The sequence below is a fragment of the Carya illinoinensis genome, chromosome 5 (genome assembly GCF_018687715.1).
Source record: "Carya illinoinensis cultivar Pawnee chromosome 5, C.illinoinensisPawnee_v1, whole genome shotgun sequence".
In the NCBI taxonomy this organism is placed as follows: Eukaryota; Viridiplantae; Streptophyta; class Magnoliopsida; order Fagales; family Juglandaceae; genus Carya; species Carya illinoinensis.
Window position 1 is genome coordinate 49,581,174 of NC_056756.1, and position 19,081 is coordinate 49,600,254.

The following is a 19,081-nucleotide window of genomic DNA, read 5'->3' on the forward strand; positions in this document are numbered from 1 at the left end:
TTTGACACTCTTTAGTCCATTCAAACTTGACATCATGCATTAAAATTTGACAAAGAGGTTTAGAGATAAAGCTAAAATTCTTTATGAACCTTCTATAAAAACCGGCATGCCCTAAAAAAGATCTAACACCTTTCACATTTTTAGGCGCAGGCAAATTTGAAATCAAGTCTATCTTAACTTTATCTACCTCTATGCCATAAGGAGATACAATATGCCCCAAAACTATCCCTTGTCTTATCATGAAATGACATTTTTTCTAATTTAATATCAATTATTTTTCTTCACATCTTTTTAAGACAACTTGTAAATTAGACAAACATGCATCAAATGTTTTCCCAAAAACTGAAAAATCATCCATGAAAACCTCTATAATGTCCTCAATCAAGTCGCTGAAAATGCTCAACATGCATCTTTTAAAAGTGGCTAGGGCATTGCATAGCCCAAATGACATTCTCTTGAAGGCAAAAGTCCCAAAAGGACAAGGGAAGGTAATCTTCTCTTGATCCTCAAGGGCTATTTCTATTTGATAATAGCCAGAGAAGCCATCTAAAAAACAATAATATTCATGCCCCGCAACTTTTTCTAAAATTTGGTCAAGGAAAGGTAAGGGAAAATGATCTTTCTAGAGGCGGTATTTAATTTTCTATAGTCTACACACATCCTCCAACCTGTGGTCTCCCTAGTAGGCACCAATTCTCCCTTGTCATTTTTCACCACAGTTATACTAGATTTTTTTGGAACAACTTGGATTGGGCTAACCCATTTGCTACCAGCAATGGGATAAATGATGCCTATGTCTAACAATTTCAAAACTTCATTTTTTACCACTTCTTTCATTGTGGGGTTTAGTCTTCTTTGCATCTCTCTAGAGGGTTTTGAGTCCTCTTCCAAATATATCCTATGTGTGCAGATGAAAGGGCTTATACCTTTGATGTTAACAATGGACTAGCCAATGGCTAATTTGTGTTGTGTCAAAATTTTCAGCAACTTGCTTTCTTGGTCAGGAGTTAAAAGTGCAGAAATCGCCACTGGAAATGACTTTTCTGGTCTGAGATAGGCGTATTTCAGCTCTGAGGGCAATGGATTTAATTCCAGCATTGGGGTCTTCTCATTGGAGGGCTGTGCCGAGGCTTGTAGTGCTGGTAGTGGCTCAAATTTGAGTTTCCACTGCATCTCATTTGAATTTCCAGCAGCACAAAGAGAAGAAAATTGATTAGTGGAATCAATTAAATCAAGGGAGTCTTCTAATCCTCCCAAAGTTTATCACAATTGTAATTTAACAAAGAATTTTCAACAAGTAAGGATTCCAATGCATTGACTTCTTCAATGTCTTCAAGTTCTTGAGATTGCCTGCACAAATTAAAGATATTCAGTTTTAAAGTCATATTTCCAAAACTTAATTTTAAAACACCATTCCTACAATTAATTATAGCATTAGAAGTTGCTAGGAATGGTCTTCCTAAAATCACCGATGGTGAAGATTTTGAGTGGGATGACAACTTCATGTCCAATATCACAAAATCCACAGGGTAATAAAATTTATCTACTTGGACCAAGACATCCTCAACAATACCCTTAGGAATTTTTATGGATCTATCGGCAAGCTGCAAAATGATTGAAGTGGCTTTTAATTCCCTTAACCCCAATTGTTCATACATACTATAAGGTAGCAAATTAACCCCCGAACCTAAGTCTAGCAAGGCCTGACCAATCTTAGAATTTCCAATGACACATGAAATGGTAGGTGAACCAGGATCCTCGTACTTAGGTGGTGTGTGGTTTTGAATAATGACACTAACTTGCTCAATGAGAAAAGCCTTTTTTTGCACATATAATTTGCATTTCACAGTGCATAAGTCTTTCAGAAATTTAGCATAAGCAGAAATTTGTTTAATAGTATCAAGAAGTGGAATGTTAATCCTAACCTGCTTAAAAATTTCTAAGATTTTAGCATGCTGTTTTTCTTTATGCAAAGAAAGCAAACGATGTGGAAAAGGTGCAGGAATGAGACATGCATCATTATTTGAATCTGAAGTGCTTGGCTCACCATTAACTAGATGAGGGTTAGCTTCTTTACCTGATTTTCTTGTACTATGGACAGAGATATCCACGACCTTACCATTCCTCAAAGTTGTAATAGCTTTCACTGATTTCACATTGGCCCCTTCACCATTATTCTGAGATGATTGACTTTGCACTTGTGGATTGGGTTGGGTTTGAGCGGGAAATTTGCCTTTCTCTTGGTTACTTTGAGTAGTGGTTACTCTAGTAAGGGTCCCTTTGATGTCATTGATGGCTTGAGCGTTCTGGTTGTTGACTGTGGCTTGATTTTGCATAAACTGTTGTAGGGTAACAGTTAGTTGCTGAATGGAATCTTCCACTCCCTTTTTCTGCATTGGAGAGGGCTGATTTGCAAAGTAAGAGGGTCCCGACCCTTGGCCAGCTACTCCATATGGGGTATATTGACTTTGTCCTTGTGTAGATGGCCCAGGTTGTTCATTCTTCCTGCTGAAATTTGGATAATTTCTCCAACCTGCATTGTAAGTATTAGAGTAAGGTCTAGAAAATTTTTTAAAGATCATATGCACAAGGTTGGATTGATCAAGTAACACTTCTTTAAAAGCAGGAATTGTTGGGCATGCATTAGTCACATGCCCTGGATCTTCACATATGTTGCATTTTTCAATTGATGGCAAAACATGCATTTCATTCACTTTCTTAAGCTCTAAAGACTCTAACTTTTTAGACATCAATGCAAGCTTAGCATGTAAATCATCAGATTCTTTCAAGTGGTATTTACCACCCCCACTAACACATTTTTGATTTTCAAATCTATCATACAAGTCAGAAACATCCCAAGATTGGGCATTTTCAGCTAAATAGTCAAAATATTCAAATGCTTCCTCGGGCCCTTTGTTGAAGAATTCACCATTGTACATGGTTTCTACAAATTGTCTCATTTTTTGTTGCAACCCCTCATAGAAAAAACTAATGACCCTCCAATTCTCATATCCATAATGAGGACATGCATTTAGGAGGTTTTTGAATCGTTCCCAACAATGGTAAAATGTTTCCACATCCTTTTGGCAAAAATTCATGATTTGTCTTTTCAAGGCATTGATTCTATGCATGGGAAATTTTTTTTTTAAAATTCAGTTTGCATTTCTTGTCAAGTCCCAATGGATCTTGGTCTTAAGGAATTCAACTATGTCTTAGCCTTGTCTTTCAAGGAAAATGGAAACAATTTCAATCTTATGACCTCTTCAATGCATGTTCTATCCATAAATGTGGAACACACTTATTCAAACTCTTTGATATGCAAGTATGGATTTTCAGAGTCCATACCATGAAAGTGTGGTAGCAATGAAATCATCCCAGGTTTGAAATTAAAAGCATTTGCATTAATAGGTAAAATGATGCAAGAAGGGGTGCTAGTCCTAACAGGCTAAAGATACTCTCTAAGTGTCCTGTTTTGACTTACCATTTCCCTATCATGATGCTCTTCTTCTTCAGCCATGTTACTATGAGTGTCAAATGATGATTCAAATGCTGAATTAAGAGAAACAGATGATGCACTCGATGATGAGGTTGATGATTCAGTCCTAGCAAGTCTATATGTGCTATCTCTAGCCCAACCAGACATGCAAGTTCAGCACAAAACAAGATAAAAGTAAACAAGTAAAATGAGATGTAAAGATATCACCCAGACTGTGAAGAGGTTCACAGCTCCATAAACGTCCTCTCAGGAAAAAGAGAATGCTTTGACAAACACCTGTTGTCCCCAGCAACAGCGTAAAAAACTTGATCAGCTTATAATTTTGTCTTCCAAGCGTAGAAGCCGTCAAAGTAATACAAGGATAAGTCCAGGATCATATTCCATAGGGACAAAGGGTTATCAAAGCGTTTGTGAAAAAATATCAAAGATGAGGTAAGAAAGAAAATAGTGAATTCAATTCCCGCAAAAAAATATTAATCAAAGCTGAAATTAAAGTTTCTAATAAAAATGGCAAATTAACAAACACTTGGGTTGGGTATGAGACTCTCTTTATTTCGAATCCTAGATAATTTTCTCGATTAACAACCCAATCAAGTCATTGATAAACGGAAGATAAAAGGTTAAGCTCAAGTTTTTGCAATATTTTCCTAAGGGATTTTCTACTTTACTAGCCAAACACACATTAACAAACAATTGAGAGAAGCCTTGATAATTTTCAAGCTTTTGTTGTGCCTTACGTCAACAACAAATCAAGAGCAAGAGCCGCAATTTATTTTCAATTCAAATCCGACTAGTAATATAGTGATATCAACATTTATCAACAAAATATGACATTAAACTAGAACCCAAAATAAATCAAATCTCAGTCCACAACCCAAGTTTCAGAAATTAGCTACACATGATATTTCTAGCAACTAAAATGTAAGAGATAAAGAAATCCAAAATAAATAAATAGAAAAAAAGAACTGACAACAAAAGGAAATAAACGAAGACGACACTGCCCCAATGAAGAACTGAAGGAAAAATACTACTGAAAGAAAAAAAAAACTCTGCCCCAAAGTCAAACTACGGAAAGATTAAATGCAGAAGCCGTCATAAAATGAACTTGAAGGACCAAAAAAATAAAGTAGTAGCTGAATGTTAAAAGGAGAAGTAAATGAAAGAATGAAAAAAGAAAACAATAGAAAGTTAGAAGTCACCACCTAAGATCTTCAAAAAGAACCCAGAGAAAAAAAATACAAAATAAATAAAATGATAGAGAGAGCTTCCAGCCGTCTCTGCCCAAGTTCTAAACAAAAACAGGGAAAAGAAAAAAAATAAAAATAAAAATGAATAAAACAATGAGAGAGTTCCCAGCTTCCATCTGAAGCAAAATGAAAAGGAAACTAAACTGCCAAAAAGAAAAAGAAACAAGCCGATGCAAGAAACTAAATGCAGAAAAGATAAAAGAAGAACAACCCAGCTGAAGGAACCAAAAATCTAAAAACTAAGAAACGAAGAAGCAGTAATATGAAACAGAAAAAAAATAACAATAAAAAAATCTCCCAACCGAGAGAGAGTTCCGTCCCTCTGTTCTGCAACCAAATCAACTAAAAAAAATGTAAAGAAAAAAAAACAAACAAAGCCCACAATTTCTCAGGTCTAGAACGAAAAGCAAAAGCAGCAAGAAACGTAGAAAAAAACTAAGAACTCCTCATCTGCTCTACTATGCCGACCCCAAAAACAAAGTGGGCCAGCCACTGCACGGTCTGAACGAAAAAGAAAAACTAAAGGACTCAATGAGAGAGTTTCGTAAACGTAAAAGGCTCCTCTAGCCGACTAAGGTCTCAAAACTCAAGAACTAAAAACTAAGACATAAAAATCCACAAAAAACACTGGAGAGCGTCTGCTTCTACCAACTCTCCTCTATGAAAAAATAAACTCAGAAAAAATAAATAAAAATAAACTGCCCCCAATTTCTGCGTTGATTTCCTCTGCAGGTATCTTCGGCGTGCTCCTGCAGTCCAGCGTGATGGTTGTCCGTGCGTGATGCGTGCTGCTGTTTTTTCCAAGTGTGTTGTCGGCTAGCTTTAATTGCTTAGTTCCAAAATTACCCTACATTATTAGAGTTAATATTTCAGCATACAAGGGTAAATTGGAAAAACCAACTTTGGTGTGTCTTAACAATAGAAGTGTGCCAGCTACATTTCAAACTTTTTAAGTGCAAAATATTAGAATTTATCAATTTACTCAAGTGTCATAATCTACTGCATAATTAAGTACTTAAATCATTTTTGGTTAAACAATCTATTCACTTAAGTAACTTAATCATGTAGTTTTAGCACTTCATCACTAAGCAATAGCAACGTAAATTCTTCTTTCTGTCGGGCAACAAAGATGGGAGTTTCTTGCCAATGAAGCTGCCTCCCAGGACTTTCCCATTCAGTCCAACTAGAGGATCGTCCCTAACAAATAAAGGATCATGGTGCATCTTCATGAGTGATAGCGGGCTTGCATATAGTTGGTGTATTCCTGGGTCTGAGATCACTATGAGGAAGTTTGGAATGACGCCCTCTTGTCTGGTGCAACATTGACTAGTTCTTGGGGGCGTTAGATCAGTTTCATGTGACAGGCCTCCATTTCTTGCTGGAGCCACCTGTTCCTCGGGGCTTGAAAAGGCTATTCGATGCCCCGTCGAGGGGGAGGGGGAAGGAAGAAAAGACATGGTCAGGAGGACGAGGAGGCCACCCCCAATTGGGAGTACCTTGAGGCCACATCCCTTCCACCCAATCTAGCGACTAGAAAGATGAGGTTGGTCTCAACCAAGACATCACGGAGTTAGAGGTGGTGTTTCTTGAAGCCATGCAGCACTCCACACCTTGAGCATCCACGACACCTGGTGTTAATGGGTTAAGGGTTGAAGCCATACTAGAGGTGGTTGACCATCCTAGGAGTATCATTTTCTCTAGTAGGGCTTTTTTCCTCTTCAATCTGTAGTAATAGTTATTATTGTCTTCATTTTCTAACCGACTTTACCTAGCATGGACTTGATTTTCTGGTAGGTTGGGTCATGGATGGCTGAACCAAGGTAGAGGACGAGGCTTGGGCCTTGCAGAGTCTCAGTAAGTGGGCATTCAACAAAATGTTCAGGCTTTGAGCTGCAAATGAGCATGCTGAGATGGCCTTTGTTGAAGTAGAGTCTTGCAACACATTCTTATTAGAGCTCATCTTTCACCTTCGTAGGGAAGCTTCCAACCTCTAAAAAGGTGTGGAGGAGTTGTAGCAGGGGCAGTTCACCACCAATCTGAAGCCAGGGCCATTGAAGAGGAAGGGCACCTAGAGTAGAGTAAGGCACTTTGCTTGGAGAAGGAGTTGAAGGAGGCCCAAGATCATTTCCTAGACTATGTCGCCTCATTGGCAGAAGTTGGGGAAGCTTGTCAAGACTTGGAGAAGAGCATTGGTGAGCTTCAGTTCAAGAAGGAGCTGCTTAGGGTGAAGAATGCCACACTCCAAAGATACAAGGACAAGGCATAGGATTTGCACTCAAGAAGGAGCTGAGGTTCTACGAGGACCGGGTGAGGGGACTAGGGAGTTAGAGAGGATGGGGGGGCACATGGAGGTGAGCCCTCAAGACAATTCTAGGACCTTAGACCTGGCCATGTTTGCTTCTACCCGGGATTATCTTGACTCCCTCGATTCCTTATGCTGGAACTTAATGCCTGGTGCCTTTCCCGAACTGGCTCCTCACCCTTGAGTGTGGATATTTTCCTTTTTTATGTAATTTTTCTCTCTTTCACCCCGCTTAAGAACATTGAATTTTGTACTTGGCAACATTTGAATGCATAATAAGTGTGATTCTTGGCATCGTTTCTTTATATAGTTGTGTGCTTTGTGTTTTGCTTGTCTACCATTGTTTTTGACAATTTACATGTCTTTAGCCCCAACCCAACTTAGGACCCAACTGAGCTCTATATCCCATGGGGTGTCTCTCGAAAATGTGCATGCTGCTTACCAGGGCTTAACGTGGGTGGGAGTCCTAGACCAAGCCTGTCACGCATGCTGGACATATGTTAGATAGTCAGGAGGGAGATGGACTCAACCATGCTAGGTGGCGAGGAGAGACTAAGGCACTTGGGATAGGTGTTTTCTCCTATAATCGTCGCGGTGCAAGCAAAGAGTATCAACTTAGATAGCCAGGCAGGACATGGACTCGACCGCACTAGGTGGTGAGAAGACATGTTGTAACATTCCTTCACATACACACATATACATACACACATATTATACTTTTTATTAAGTTTATCAATTTTTCTTTATATAAGGAGCTATTTAACCAAAGAGGGAACTTCTTTATGTCCTTGATACATCTCGACCTCCTGGCCTGACGGGCCTTTACTTTGTTGACCCTTGGTCGAGCTTTGGACTGCTTTAGATAAAGAGGCTGATTTCTTGCACATCAGCTACTCCATCTTGTGCCTGTTGCCCTTCTCGCTCTTTACCTCTTACACGTAACATTCATTCACCACCACTTGTTCGCCATGTATCACCCCTACGCCCTCCTTTATTGGAAACTTTGTCTTTAAATGGTACGTCGAGGTCACCATCTTCAAGGTATTCAGCGTTGGCCGCCTAATTATGGCATTGTAAGGGTAGTGGACTTTGACCATGAGGCAATCTGCCACGGTGTTCATTGTGACTTTTCCCATTTCGACGGTCACAATAAGGGTTATGGAACCCAATTGTTGTACTGTCTAGCCAAAAAAATCCCCTCAGTGGCGTGGGCGATGGTTATAATCAATCCTGGATGATCCCCATTTTGACGAAGGTGTCCCAGAAGAGGATGTCGACTGAGCTACTGCTGTCTATCAATATCCTCCTAGTAGTGAAGTTGGCCACCAAAATCGTTACTACCAAGGCGTCATCATGCAAGTAGAATTGCCCTTCACAGTTGGCATCATCAAAGGAGATTGTTGGGGTCTTTTTTATCAGGGCCTGCTTGAGTGGCCTCTCGATGTTGAAGACTTCCTCATATCTCACCTTTAGCTTTTGCTTTCCTATTGGATGTGGACACGTCTCTCGGCTATGGAATGGATATCGTCCAACAACTTGTTGTTCTGGTTTAGCTGTGGAGGACTTTCTACTCTTCCCCTAATGCTCCTCACCCTCCTCCCTGAGCTTTCACTTCGACAATCCTCCTGCCTTGGTTTTTGCCATTCTCCAATTGCTTGCCTAGGGGGCAACAAGAGTGGGTGCCCATATGTCTGAGCATCTCTTCTCGGAACTCTGCCATCTTTTTCCTCAGGTAGTGATAGTCTTCGGTCTGGTGTCATTTTGTATTGTGATAGGTGCAATACTTGTGAGCCCTCTAGTCATAGCCGTTGTCTTCCTACGATCGGTCCTCTTCCCGCGTTTGCACGTTTGTGTTTGAGTGCACCTTTCGAGGGGCAGTGTCACCATCGCTTCTTTTCTCATGTTGCCCCCTTCTTCACCTTCGGTTCCTTCTCGTGGGTTTTTGTACTGGCGCCCAATTGGGTTCCCTCTCTGTCTACTCTGCTTCTGCACGTCTCAAGGCAGTTAGGGCTTTAAGGGTATCTTCAACATTGTCGAAGTTGTTAGCTATGTCCATGGAATCCTGCATAATGGCCAGGGTCCTTCGCACTATTTTTGCCATAAAGGGGCTTCGAGGCTAGATGTTACCCAAGAGCTCCGCCAGCATAATATTCTCATCTTGATCATTCGTGGTCATTCACTCTTTGTTAAACTGGTACAAATACACCTTTAGGCTTTCTTCTTCTAACTGTTTAACAGTGAGTAGATAAGCTTCCGATCACCTTCTCTTTCTGGCAGCAATGAACTGTGTTAGGAATTTCTGGCCTAACTCCTCAAAATTGTGGATGGTACTTGGCTATAGGTCTCTGAACCATGCCCGGGCAGAGCCCTTCAAGCATTAAAGGGAACGCTCGGCACATGATTTCGCTAGGAAAGTCGTGCAGCGTCATGTGGGTCTTGAATGTTTCCAGATGTTCGATGGGGTCGTTAGACCCATTGTACATATCTATTTGGAGAGCTCTAAACTTAGGTGGAAGTGGGATGGCCACCATTTTTGCATTGTAAGATAGGTATGTGCTGTTGAGTAGCTAGTCCACTGAGAACGATCCCCCAATTCTCTTTGCCATTTCCTCGTATTTGGCCATGAGGCTGCACAACTCGTTGCCCATTTTCTTGCATTCTTCGTCTTCAGGCAATACCCTGCCAGCATTTGTGATTCATCCTCCATCCACTCAGTTCGACTTGGTTCGGCGCCTTCTCTGAACTTGGCATTTCTTTTTTTTCAACGCCTTGTTCTCTCATTGGAGGGCCTTCATATCTGAGGCCATTTTCTTCAGGCATTCTTCCATTTCTACAAACATTCCTTTTATGTTCTTCAACGTAACTTAATGCATCGTGGCTTGCATATGAAAGGCATGGTGATACTGTTAGATCAAAATAACTATCGATCCCACTGACAACGCCAACTGTTAATGCATGTTTGGTAACCACCAGCTCTGAACCACGCAGGGTACCTGTAAAAGAAGAGAAAGGGATGGTTTGGTGTGTTCGTGACACCTCCATTGCTAAATTTATAATATTTGTCTACTGGAGAAAAGAGAGAGAGCTAAAAGTTTATTTAGAGTGATTAACCTGTCTCCTTTGCCTACTCCTTATTTATACTCCTGTCCCCTGAGGGATCCTTGACTTGTCTGTCATTGTAATGATCAACCATTATTATGAACAACATGACATCGCATTTAATATGGTCGTTCTTGCTGGTGACAAGAACTTGACCCTTGGTGCTGGCTATTTGACATCGCACTTCCCTCATTAATGCAGCGTATCTGAGTGTATGTTACGTATTTCTCCACTCATAGGCTGACTTGGGTTTACTCCCTTTCATTTCTTGACCTACCAAATCACGTGCCTCATGTTCCCTTGGGCTAGTTTGGCTTGGCTTGGCTGAGTATATAAACTCCCTTCTAAAACTACTTCCGCAAATAATTTAGGAATGAACTATAGATCTCATATTTAAGATTCTATTGTTTCAAATAGGAGCGGAAAAAAAATGATGAACCGGTAAACCGAATCGGACCGAACCAAACTGGCAGGTTTGGTTCGGTACTGGATTTGGTTCGGTCCGGTATCAGTTTCATTTTTCTCAAAACCGATCAAAATCAATCCCTTTTTTTTTAACACCAGACCGAACCGGTCCATATATATATTTAATTTTTTTATATTACATAAAATATTTTTTATATGATTTTTTAAATTATATATAAAATAATTTTATATTATATGATACATTATTAATTAATATAATATTAAATCTTAAAATCTTATATCACTATAGTATATTATATTAATAGTTATACTAATATTAAATCACTATATACTATAATATATCACTATATTATATATTATAACGTATCACTATAGTCTATAATACAATTATAATATATATTATAATATACTATAATATATTATCACAATATTATTATGTATTATATTATATATACTATATAATATACTGGAAAAAGTGGACCAAATCAGATTGGAACTAGTAAAATTAGAAATATCGATTTAGGAGTATAACCGGTGTGGTGTCGGTTTTTCAAATCTAAAAAATGGTATATATTGGTTCGATTATAAAAGATGTAAAAAACCAGACTGGTTACACTCATACTTTCAAATATCAAAAATTTCTTCAATAAAATAATAGGTCGAGTGTAAAGTTTTTTGTTTTATGTTGTTTTTTTTTTTTTATCCGAAAAGTTATATCTTTATACTGAAATTTAATTAAGAAACTCTTAGGGATGTCAAGTAATGTTTTTCATTTTAATCTAACTCATCTCATTTTCTTCTTAAATTCCATTTAAATATAAATATTTTTAAACTAATCATTACAATTTTTTTCAAACTAATCATTATAATTTTTTTAAACTTTCAAATAAAATTAAAAAAATTATTCAATTTTTTCAAATCCCAAAACAAATATAATATTAAAAATAATATTATAATTTTATAATATTTTTATTCAATCATTTTTATTTCTTTTTTTAAAAACCACATAAAACATTATAACTCAAATAATTTTATTATTATTCACAAATTTCTGACCTCATCTCATTTTGGCAGGTTTGTGGTTTTAGATAAGACACAAAATTCTGATTTGATCTCATTTCATCTTATTTCCCAACATAATTCAAATAAAAAATTTTTAAACTAATCATTACAACTTTTTCAAATTTTCAAATAAAAAATAATTTCAACTTTTTAAATTTCTAAATAAAAATAATATTAGAAAATTATCTTATTATAATATTTTAACTTTTTAATATTTTGTATTCAAGTTTTTATCTCTCTTTTTCTAAACTTCAAATATATTCAAGTTAAACTATCTCACCGTTATTTACAAGATTTTCTTTCTAATCTGAGTCTCCAAAACATCCCTAATCCCCTTAAAATCTACCCAACCTCTGGTTTTCTTAGCCCACGCCACAATCCTGACGTGGCGAACCCGATTCATCACCATCTCACGGTTTTCTACTCAAATTGAAACTTGAGCTGCTTCGTTCTCCCACTTCATTCTCCCTCTTCATTCTTAGACCTCTCCCTCAAACTTCTCATTATTTCAACTCCTCCCTCCCACTTGAAGCTTCTTTCTCACCCCGACACCAAAACCCCCTTTAGTCTCGAACCCTAGAAATCAACCCCTTTAGTTTCAAACGCTCTTCTCCCTCTCGAGCTAGAACTCTCACCCCCCTTCTCTTCTCTCTCACCCCTTCTCTCCTTTAGCCCCAAGCCGCTGGATCGATTCATCCTCAAAGGTATGTTTTTTTTTAAATAAAATTATGTGTCTCTATCTCAGAGTTTCTACATTTTTTTTTTTGCTCTTTCACCCCTTCTCTCTCTCTCTCTCTCTCTCTCTCTCTCTCTCTCTCTCTCTCTCTCTCTCTCTCTCTCTCTCTCACCCCTTCTCTCCTTCAACCTCAAGCCGCTGGAAGTTTCTCATTTGGAAAGCCCGTATGTTTAGCTCATTGTGCTGGAGTAAAAGTTGAAGCCTTTTGCACAAACCAAAGCACCCTTGAAGACTTCCGTAAACATGTAATGAGATGTTTCGTTTCGGATGATTGTCACGTGATCTCATCATATGATAGATTAGCTCTCAAGCAAGTAATTATTGGAAGATTTATTTACTTACCTATTATTTCCATACATAATTTTCTTCTTTCTCTATTTGACTGCCTGTGCATTTATTGGTGTGCATTGAATAGTGAAAATTTTAGGTTGTGAATTTGATAATGCATTACCTCCCACTACCACATATGTACAAAAACAGGGAATACGGAATTGACATGTGTTTTTGCATAAATATTTTTGAACGGGCATTGCAATGATATTATTATTATTATTTAACATTTCAAGTTCTTGATATGCAATACAAAAGAGTTATGAAAAATTTTCTTTTACTTATATATATTAAAAAAAATGAGTTATGAACATTTTCATCGACTATTTGGGATCTCAAGTAACTCATATAGATCCAATTTTGGTGCACTATTTTCCATGTGAAAGAATTGACGAAAATATCTATCAAATTTTTTGACAGACAAGAAGTGGTCATTTTTCGCCTATTGGTGGTTACCAAGTTGGAAGGGACATGGCACTAGTATTGGATGTTGCACACTTTAAATATCCTCCTCATTGGGTTCCTCTCTCACTTCTTTGGGAAGCGATGGGTTATGTTGACAAATCAACAGGACAACAAAGAGGGTAGGCATTTGCTTAAATTTTCTTCAGTTAACTTTATTACATCAATTAACCATAGGTATTTTTATGTATTATGTTGGAAGCATCTTTTTTGGAGAAACTGCATTGATGGGATTCTTATACCTTTGTTCAATTTAGAGGAGAAGCTGACTTCTTAATAGATGTTTTGCAAAACCATTTTCAATAGATATATTCCACTGACTGGGGAACTCTCGATTCTCAAACACTGAAATCCTAAATTATCTTTGATTAACAAAGGAATGTATCAAGGTTTTCTATGTATAGTTGGTAATGTTCATTAGGAGTTTAAAATTGGCTTCAACATATTAAGTTCCCAGGCAAGGCTGGAATGAGCTACCATGAACAATGAGAGGTGCCTTGGCAATGGACAGATTCCTTATCTAGGTTGAAAATGAGTTTCTTTTCAGTTTTTGCAACAAGGTGGTTATTGATAATGTCCAGAAGGTGATGATTGTAACCATGGTTTTCCTCCACCATAAGTGAGGGTTTTTTAATAAAACAGTCATTTTCCTAAAAAAAATAAATAAATAATTCCCAGGCAAGGCTAGAAAATTAGTTGTGTTAGTCTTATCTAACACTCCCATCCTTTCCATTTACATTGGCTTTGTTACATCTTAAGATGCATTTCATGTCAATCATGTGTTTTTAACTGACGTATAATGTTTTTATCTACTTCATGCTTATATCAAGGCCTCACAGGGAGCTGGGATTACTTTATACCATGGTATGTCACAAACCTTAGTATATAGGTTTATTATTTATGGTTTTAAATTTTTTTATTTTTCACTTTTTTGTTCTCTCTATCTTAACGATCAATCTCTAATGGCAATGCTTCCTTCCTTCATTCCATAAGGAAGGGAAAAGAAATTCACCTACGTTATTAAACAAGTCTCTTCTCAACTGTAATAGATAATTTAGGATAGTCTTATAAGCTTGTTGAATGATTTTACCTTGCTTTATCTCCTTTTCTTGAGTCAATTTTATTTCTCTCTATTGATTGTGATTGTGCTTTTATGAAATCTTGGATTGCTCTTGCTGATGTTTATCCATTTGGGAACTTCCTGTGGAGCTGTAAAAAAGAGAGTTGGGTCGGTATTGCAAAATACCTCATGGATGATGTTTCTCTTCTCTTAAAGTGGGCAGATGTGAAAGATATTGAAAAAGTTCTTTATCTTATTGTCACATCACTTCCATCAAATTTTGGAGAGTTCATCAAGTGGATTGCAGAGGTTCGAAGACGAGAGGATGGTGATCAAAGCTTAAGCCCAGAGGAGAAAGCAAGGGTTACTGTCAAGGTGTTGGAGAAGCTTCGTGTCCTTTAGCATTTCTCTTTTTCTTTTGATGACCAGATATAAATTTAGCAGTTTATGGTTGGTTATGAATGTAGATGTATCGTGTTAGTTTTGACTATAAATAGAATGATTGGATTCTAACATGTATAATATATTCTCTATGAATTATATTATGACAGCTTATTATGGATATTAAGTTCACGTTTCTGCATGTGTAGTTGGCATGATTTTTGGAGTGATTTTTGGCATTGGCAAGATTTTTTTCACTGATTTTTGGAGTTGGCAATATTTTTGGAGTTGAAATGTGGCAAGGAATACCAAAATCAATGTTTTTTTTACAACATGACCAGGCTATTCCTTGCGTCTTCAACCATGCACATTTATTTTCTACTTAAAGCTAGCGTTTCCACTTTCTCAATTCTGATTATATTTGCATCAAAAGGGAAGCATGCATGCTTGGCGTAGTTCCCCCATTTGGCTTTGCCTCTCAAATTAAGTGGATAGATAGGGAATCTATCAGTTCAATGAGGTAGCATTTGGGGTAACTTTCTCAATGTATGGATCTACGTGATCTTTAGCTGATAGCCCCAAAGTCTTATAACAGGCGAGAAAGACAAGGAAAATTCCTCTAGCACTTGCCTTATACATTTTCATTAGTACAAGAAAAATTCATGTACTAAAATATTTTTAGTACTAAATATTTTTCAAGATGCTGCCTTATACATTTTCATTGGTACAAGAAAAATTCATGTACTAATACTTGTTTAGTACTAAATATTTTTCCAAACCCTGCCTTATATATTTTCATTAGCAACACAACCTTAATCAAAGCACTATTGAAAACCTCTCAAAGTATTCTCCACTTCATATACAAATTTATTTACAAATTTTTCAATTGGATTGTATCTATGATAACTTCAAAATTCATCAAGTGGTTATACAAATTTTTTTACAAACAACCAAAATTCATCAAGTAGTTATACATACATTCCATACAACTTCTAATACATAACAATCTCGGTAATGACAAGTGGCACAATCTGGCTAATGCCCACTTTGTATGCTCTATCATAACCTCCAAAATGCATTCCAGAGAGTTGATCAGGATCAAAAGGCACCCATTTGTGCATTGCAAGATGATCAAGAAGATAGTAAATGCAAACAGAAACACGAACAAATTCCTACACATATATAATAAAATTTCACAAATGTTTAGAGTTTCACAAATATAAAAAGCACAGTGGATGCGAACACAAGCTTCTAAATCCCAAGAAATAAAAAGATCTGTTTCATTGGCATGTTATGCTTGACTTCATATGGGTCCAACACTGAGATAACATTCTCTACACTCCCCACAATTCAATGGTAGAAGACCAATGTTGAGATGACTGATTAATCACACCAATGTGGATACGAAAATACCACAAAAAACGATATCATAAACTTATAGATAGACACAAAAAGATGTGCAAATATGTGATTTTAGCTCTATATATAGTGGCTTCACTCACTTTTATGGGTGAAAAAATTTTGATCACTCTGTCCTCTGCATTTTAATTTCAATGGGAGCTTCCTTGTAGGATTCCACCTTTTTAAGAGCTTTGTGTAATGGTCTTCCAACTGAAGATCTTCGTGGTGGTTGTAAAATTTCTACTTCCTCTTCCTTTTTGATTGATGATTTTAATGGAAGAGGACCTTCATGCATCGAATTTTCAAGTGATTGACTGAGAGGATAGTTAGCATACTCAAAGGATAGTTAGCATACTCTATCTCAAATAAGTTCTCTGTGGGTTCTCTCTCATGGGATTTAAACCTAGTGTATTGCCTCCTCATACAATGCCTGGTCCAAGTTAAAAAAGTCAGCATGTAAAATTTTACCATTTTCTTTCAAGGGGTAAGGGATGATAAAAAGCAATGATGATGATATTTTTTGCATATCTGCAACCATGAATGCAGGAATCCAGAAACGAATTACAAATCAAGAACTTGCTAACTCAATTTTTAAATCCTTTTAAGGAGGACATTTCATGCATTTCTTTGAATGTTCTATTCCTAAAACATCCAACACTCAATAAGGTTGAATGCATGTGAAGTTCTATGACATGTTATGGTAGTTAAATGATTAACTATCCAAGGTTTCTGAGGACTAAAGGGGAACCTTCTATTGCAACTTTGTTATTTTCCTAAGATCACCAAAGGGGGTGGCTAGACTTCTGTATCAAAGGAAGATGGCAAACAAATATAATAAATATCAATTTTTGGATATTTAAGGTTTTATCTTTTTTTATTCATTTTGTAAATTCTTATCTGATTACATATGTTTCTTATTCCATCTTCATAACAAACTAAGGACAATTTTTTTTATTTTTTTATATTTTTTTATCACCTAAATCGTGGTAGAATACTGCTTAGTTGTTCTTTCTAAAATTCTTTTAAGTTTTTGAAAGCCTGCTATTGAGTTTACCCTCAAGTTGATTCCTGAAACATTTGGGACTAGAATGATGCATTTCATGCAAAAGCAAAGATGAAAGAGTTGCCACCTAATTGGGAAGATGGTGTTTTCAATCAATAAAGCACAATTATTTATAGACATGGTGAGTTAAAATCTAAAAAATTAATTTTGGGTTGTCTAAAATTGTATGGGCATGTAAACAAGAAAAGATACAGAAGAAGAACGCACACAGGCGTGGGGGGCAGGGGGGGAGAGATGAAATGAAACTTTTGATCAAAATGCACGTTTTCATTTTTAAAAAAAAAAGAAAGCCACGTAAGCTGGAGTGCGAAGGTTGAGTGAACAAGGGTAGTTGTATAGAAGAACTCTAAATTTAATTAGGAGGCTATATATATTTTATAGGCTACATTAGCCTGCACCATTGTTACAGTCCTGTAATTATATGAATTAATTATAAGCTCTTGATGATCAACTGGACATGTTATTTGAGGTTGAGATCTATCAAGTAAATTGGTTAATTTGCATTTGTTGGGTAACATAGCATGCATGCAATGTTATAACAATTCAAGTCCACGAGTAAATTGGTCAAAGCATGCATGCAATGGTGCTATATATCTTCTGTCAGAGATTGATTGAAAACTGTACTGAATCTTATAACAATTCAAGTCCACCCTCACTGGTATTCTCACATGATGACATTTGTACGAGTTTTGAATTTAATTAGTCATCTAAAAGAAATTTATAATTACCAGCTAGCTATCTCTCTCTGCCTTGATCAGTTGGGTAATGTGGACTATCAGACACTACCAATTCTATCTATGTATTTAAAAAAAAAAAAATAGAAAGGTCCTTGTAATCCTTTTTTTTTTTTCATTAAAATTAAGAAATATTCAAGTTTTGTGAACAAGTTTCATTAAAAATATCATTTTCCATTCATGTTTGTGAAGAATGTTCATAATGATCTTTTTGGTATAAGAATTCTTCATTCTTTTCCCCAAAATAAAGCTCTATATATGCATGTTTTTTACTTTTTCCATCTATATATATGGATGTCCTTTTAGAATTATCAGGAGATTCTCAAAATTAAAGTCAAAAAATACATAGCAACTTATTCCAAACATCTGGATCGTTCAAATTAAATTATTAAGATTTGTCATCTCAACATTTAACCACAATTTCCAATTCAACATTTTATTACAATCATGCAATAATAAACATACATTCTCTATACCAAGAAATTAATATATACAACACATTATCTATGCTTCACAGTTCACTCAAGGATCCTATATTATTACTTCTCCCAACCAAAGTAGAAAAGATATCATGTGTTGCAAAAAGACATGAAACAAAAGTTAGGGAGCAAGGCAAGTACGTGTGGTCTAGAAAGAACAGTACAGTTAGATTGCCCTGAATTTTTTACATCAAATGACGTTACTATAAAAAGGCGACTTCAAACAACCATTTGTCATGTTGGGGTAGATGAAGGCCAAAGTAAATGTTGAGGTTGGAGTAGAGGAGTAGGTCAATTTTACTAAGCATAGATGCTCTAGTAAGTAATGTTTGAAATAGAATATAGAGAAAGAAAATTGTATTTCTTTCTTGTTATATATGTAATCCGTAGAACCTTTCCCTCAATACCCATTCACAATAATGTCCATGATTTTCCTCTCCATCCCAACCAAATTTATGAATTAATACACCCTCGCTGAAGACTATAGTATTGTAATAAGATCATCTGTGTTTTCCCCTTCCTACTAGTCCCAGCATCTTGCTCATTTCAGATGTTATCAACAACCAAAAAATCAGGGGCTACATACAACATCAACAATCCAAAAATCTCACAAAATACAGATCAAATAAACATCAAATCTCACATCTATAAACATAAAAACACACAAAATGAGAAATGCTAGAAATGAATAGATGAAACGAAAAGAGAAAAATAAAAACCTAGAAAAATAAAAACATTTTTCTTTAATTTCTTACCCTTTCTAAATAATAAACGGTGGGTCTCGACAGCTACAATACCAGCGG

General features: G+C 36.4%; 2 protein-coding genes across 2 annotated transcripts; one reads left to right on the forward strand and one right to left on the reverse strand.

The window, feature by feature from the left end:
• Positions 1–1,244: 1,244 nt before the first annotated feature.
• Positions 1,245–3,643, reverse strand: LOC122310471. The gene is made up of 3 exons (XM_043124341.1): positions 3,482–3,643; positions 1,501–2,738; positions 1,245–1,350 (listed from the first exon to the last, which is right to left on the reverse strand). Exons 1-3 carry the CDS (start codon positions 3,641–3,643, stop codon positions 1,245–1,247), a joined length of 1,506 nt encoding a protein of 501 aa, XP_042980275.1.
• Positions 3,644–10,268: 6,625 nt separating this feature from the next.
• LOC122310472 (glutathione gamma-glutamylcysteinyltransferase 1-like) lies at positions 10,269–14,735 on the forward strand. The gene is made up of 5 exons (XM_043124342.1): positions 10,269–10,305; positions 12,504–12,682; positions 13,119–13,282; positions 13,973–14,023; positions 14,367–14,735. The coding sequence occupies exons 1-5, from the start codon at positions 10,269–10,271 to the stop codon at positions 14,620–14,622; spliced, it is 687 nt and encodes a 228-aa protein (XP_042980276.1). The 3' UTR covers positions 14,623–14,735.
• The last annotated feature ends 4,346 nt before the right edge of the window (positions 14,736–19,081 follow it).

Excerpts from the sequence above, each read along its gene's own strand:
- LOC122310471 (XM_043124341.1), bottom strand. The coding sequence starts at position 3,643 with ATGTCTGGTTGGGCTAGAGATAGCACATATAGACTTGCTAGGACTGAA. Across the intron at positions 2,739-3,481 it reads AGCATCATGATAGGGAAATG|TTAGAGTCTTTAGAGCTTAA; the intron begins GTAAGTCAAAAC and ends ATGTCTAAAAAG. Across the intron at positions 1,351-1,500 it reads TTTGTGATATTGGACATGAA|GCAATCTCAAGAACTTGAAG; the intron begins GTTGTCATCCCA and ends TAATTTGTGCAG.
- LOC122310472 (XM_043124342.1), top strand. The coding sequence starts at position 10,269 with ATGGTCGTTCTTGCTGGTGACAAGAACTTGACCCTTG. Across the intron at positions 10,306-12,503 it reads TGACAAGAACTTGACCCTTG|CCGCTGGAAGTTTCTCATTT; the intron begins GTGCTGGCTATT and ends TTCAACCTCAAG. Across the intron at positions 14,024-14,366 it reads CTGGGATTACTTTATACCAT|GAGCTGTAAAAAAGAGAGTT; the intron begins GGTATGTCACAA and ends GAACTTCCTGTG.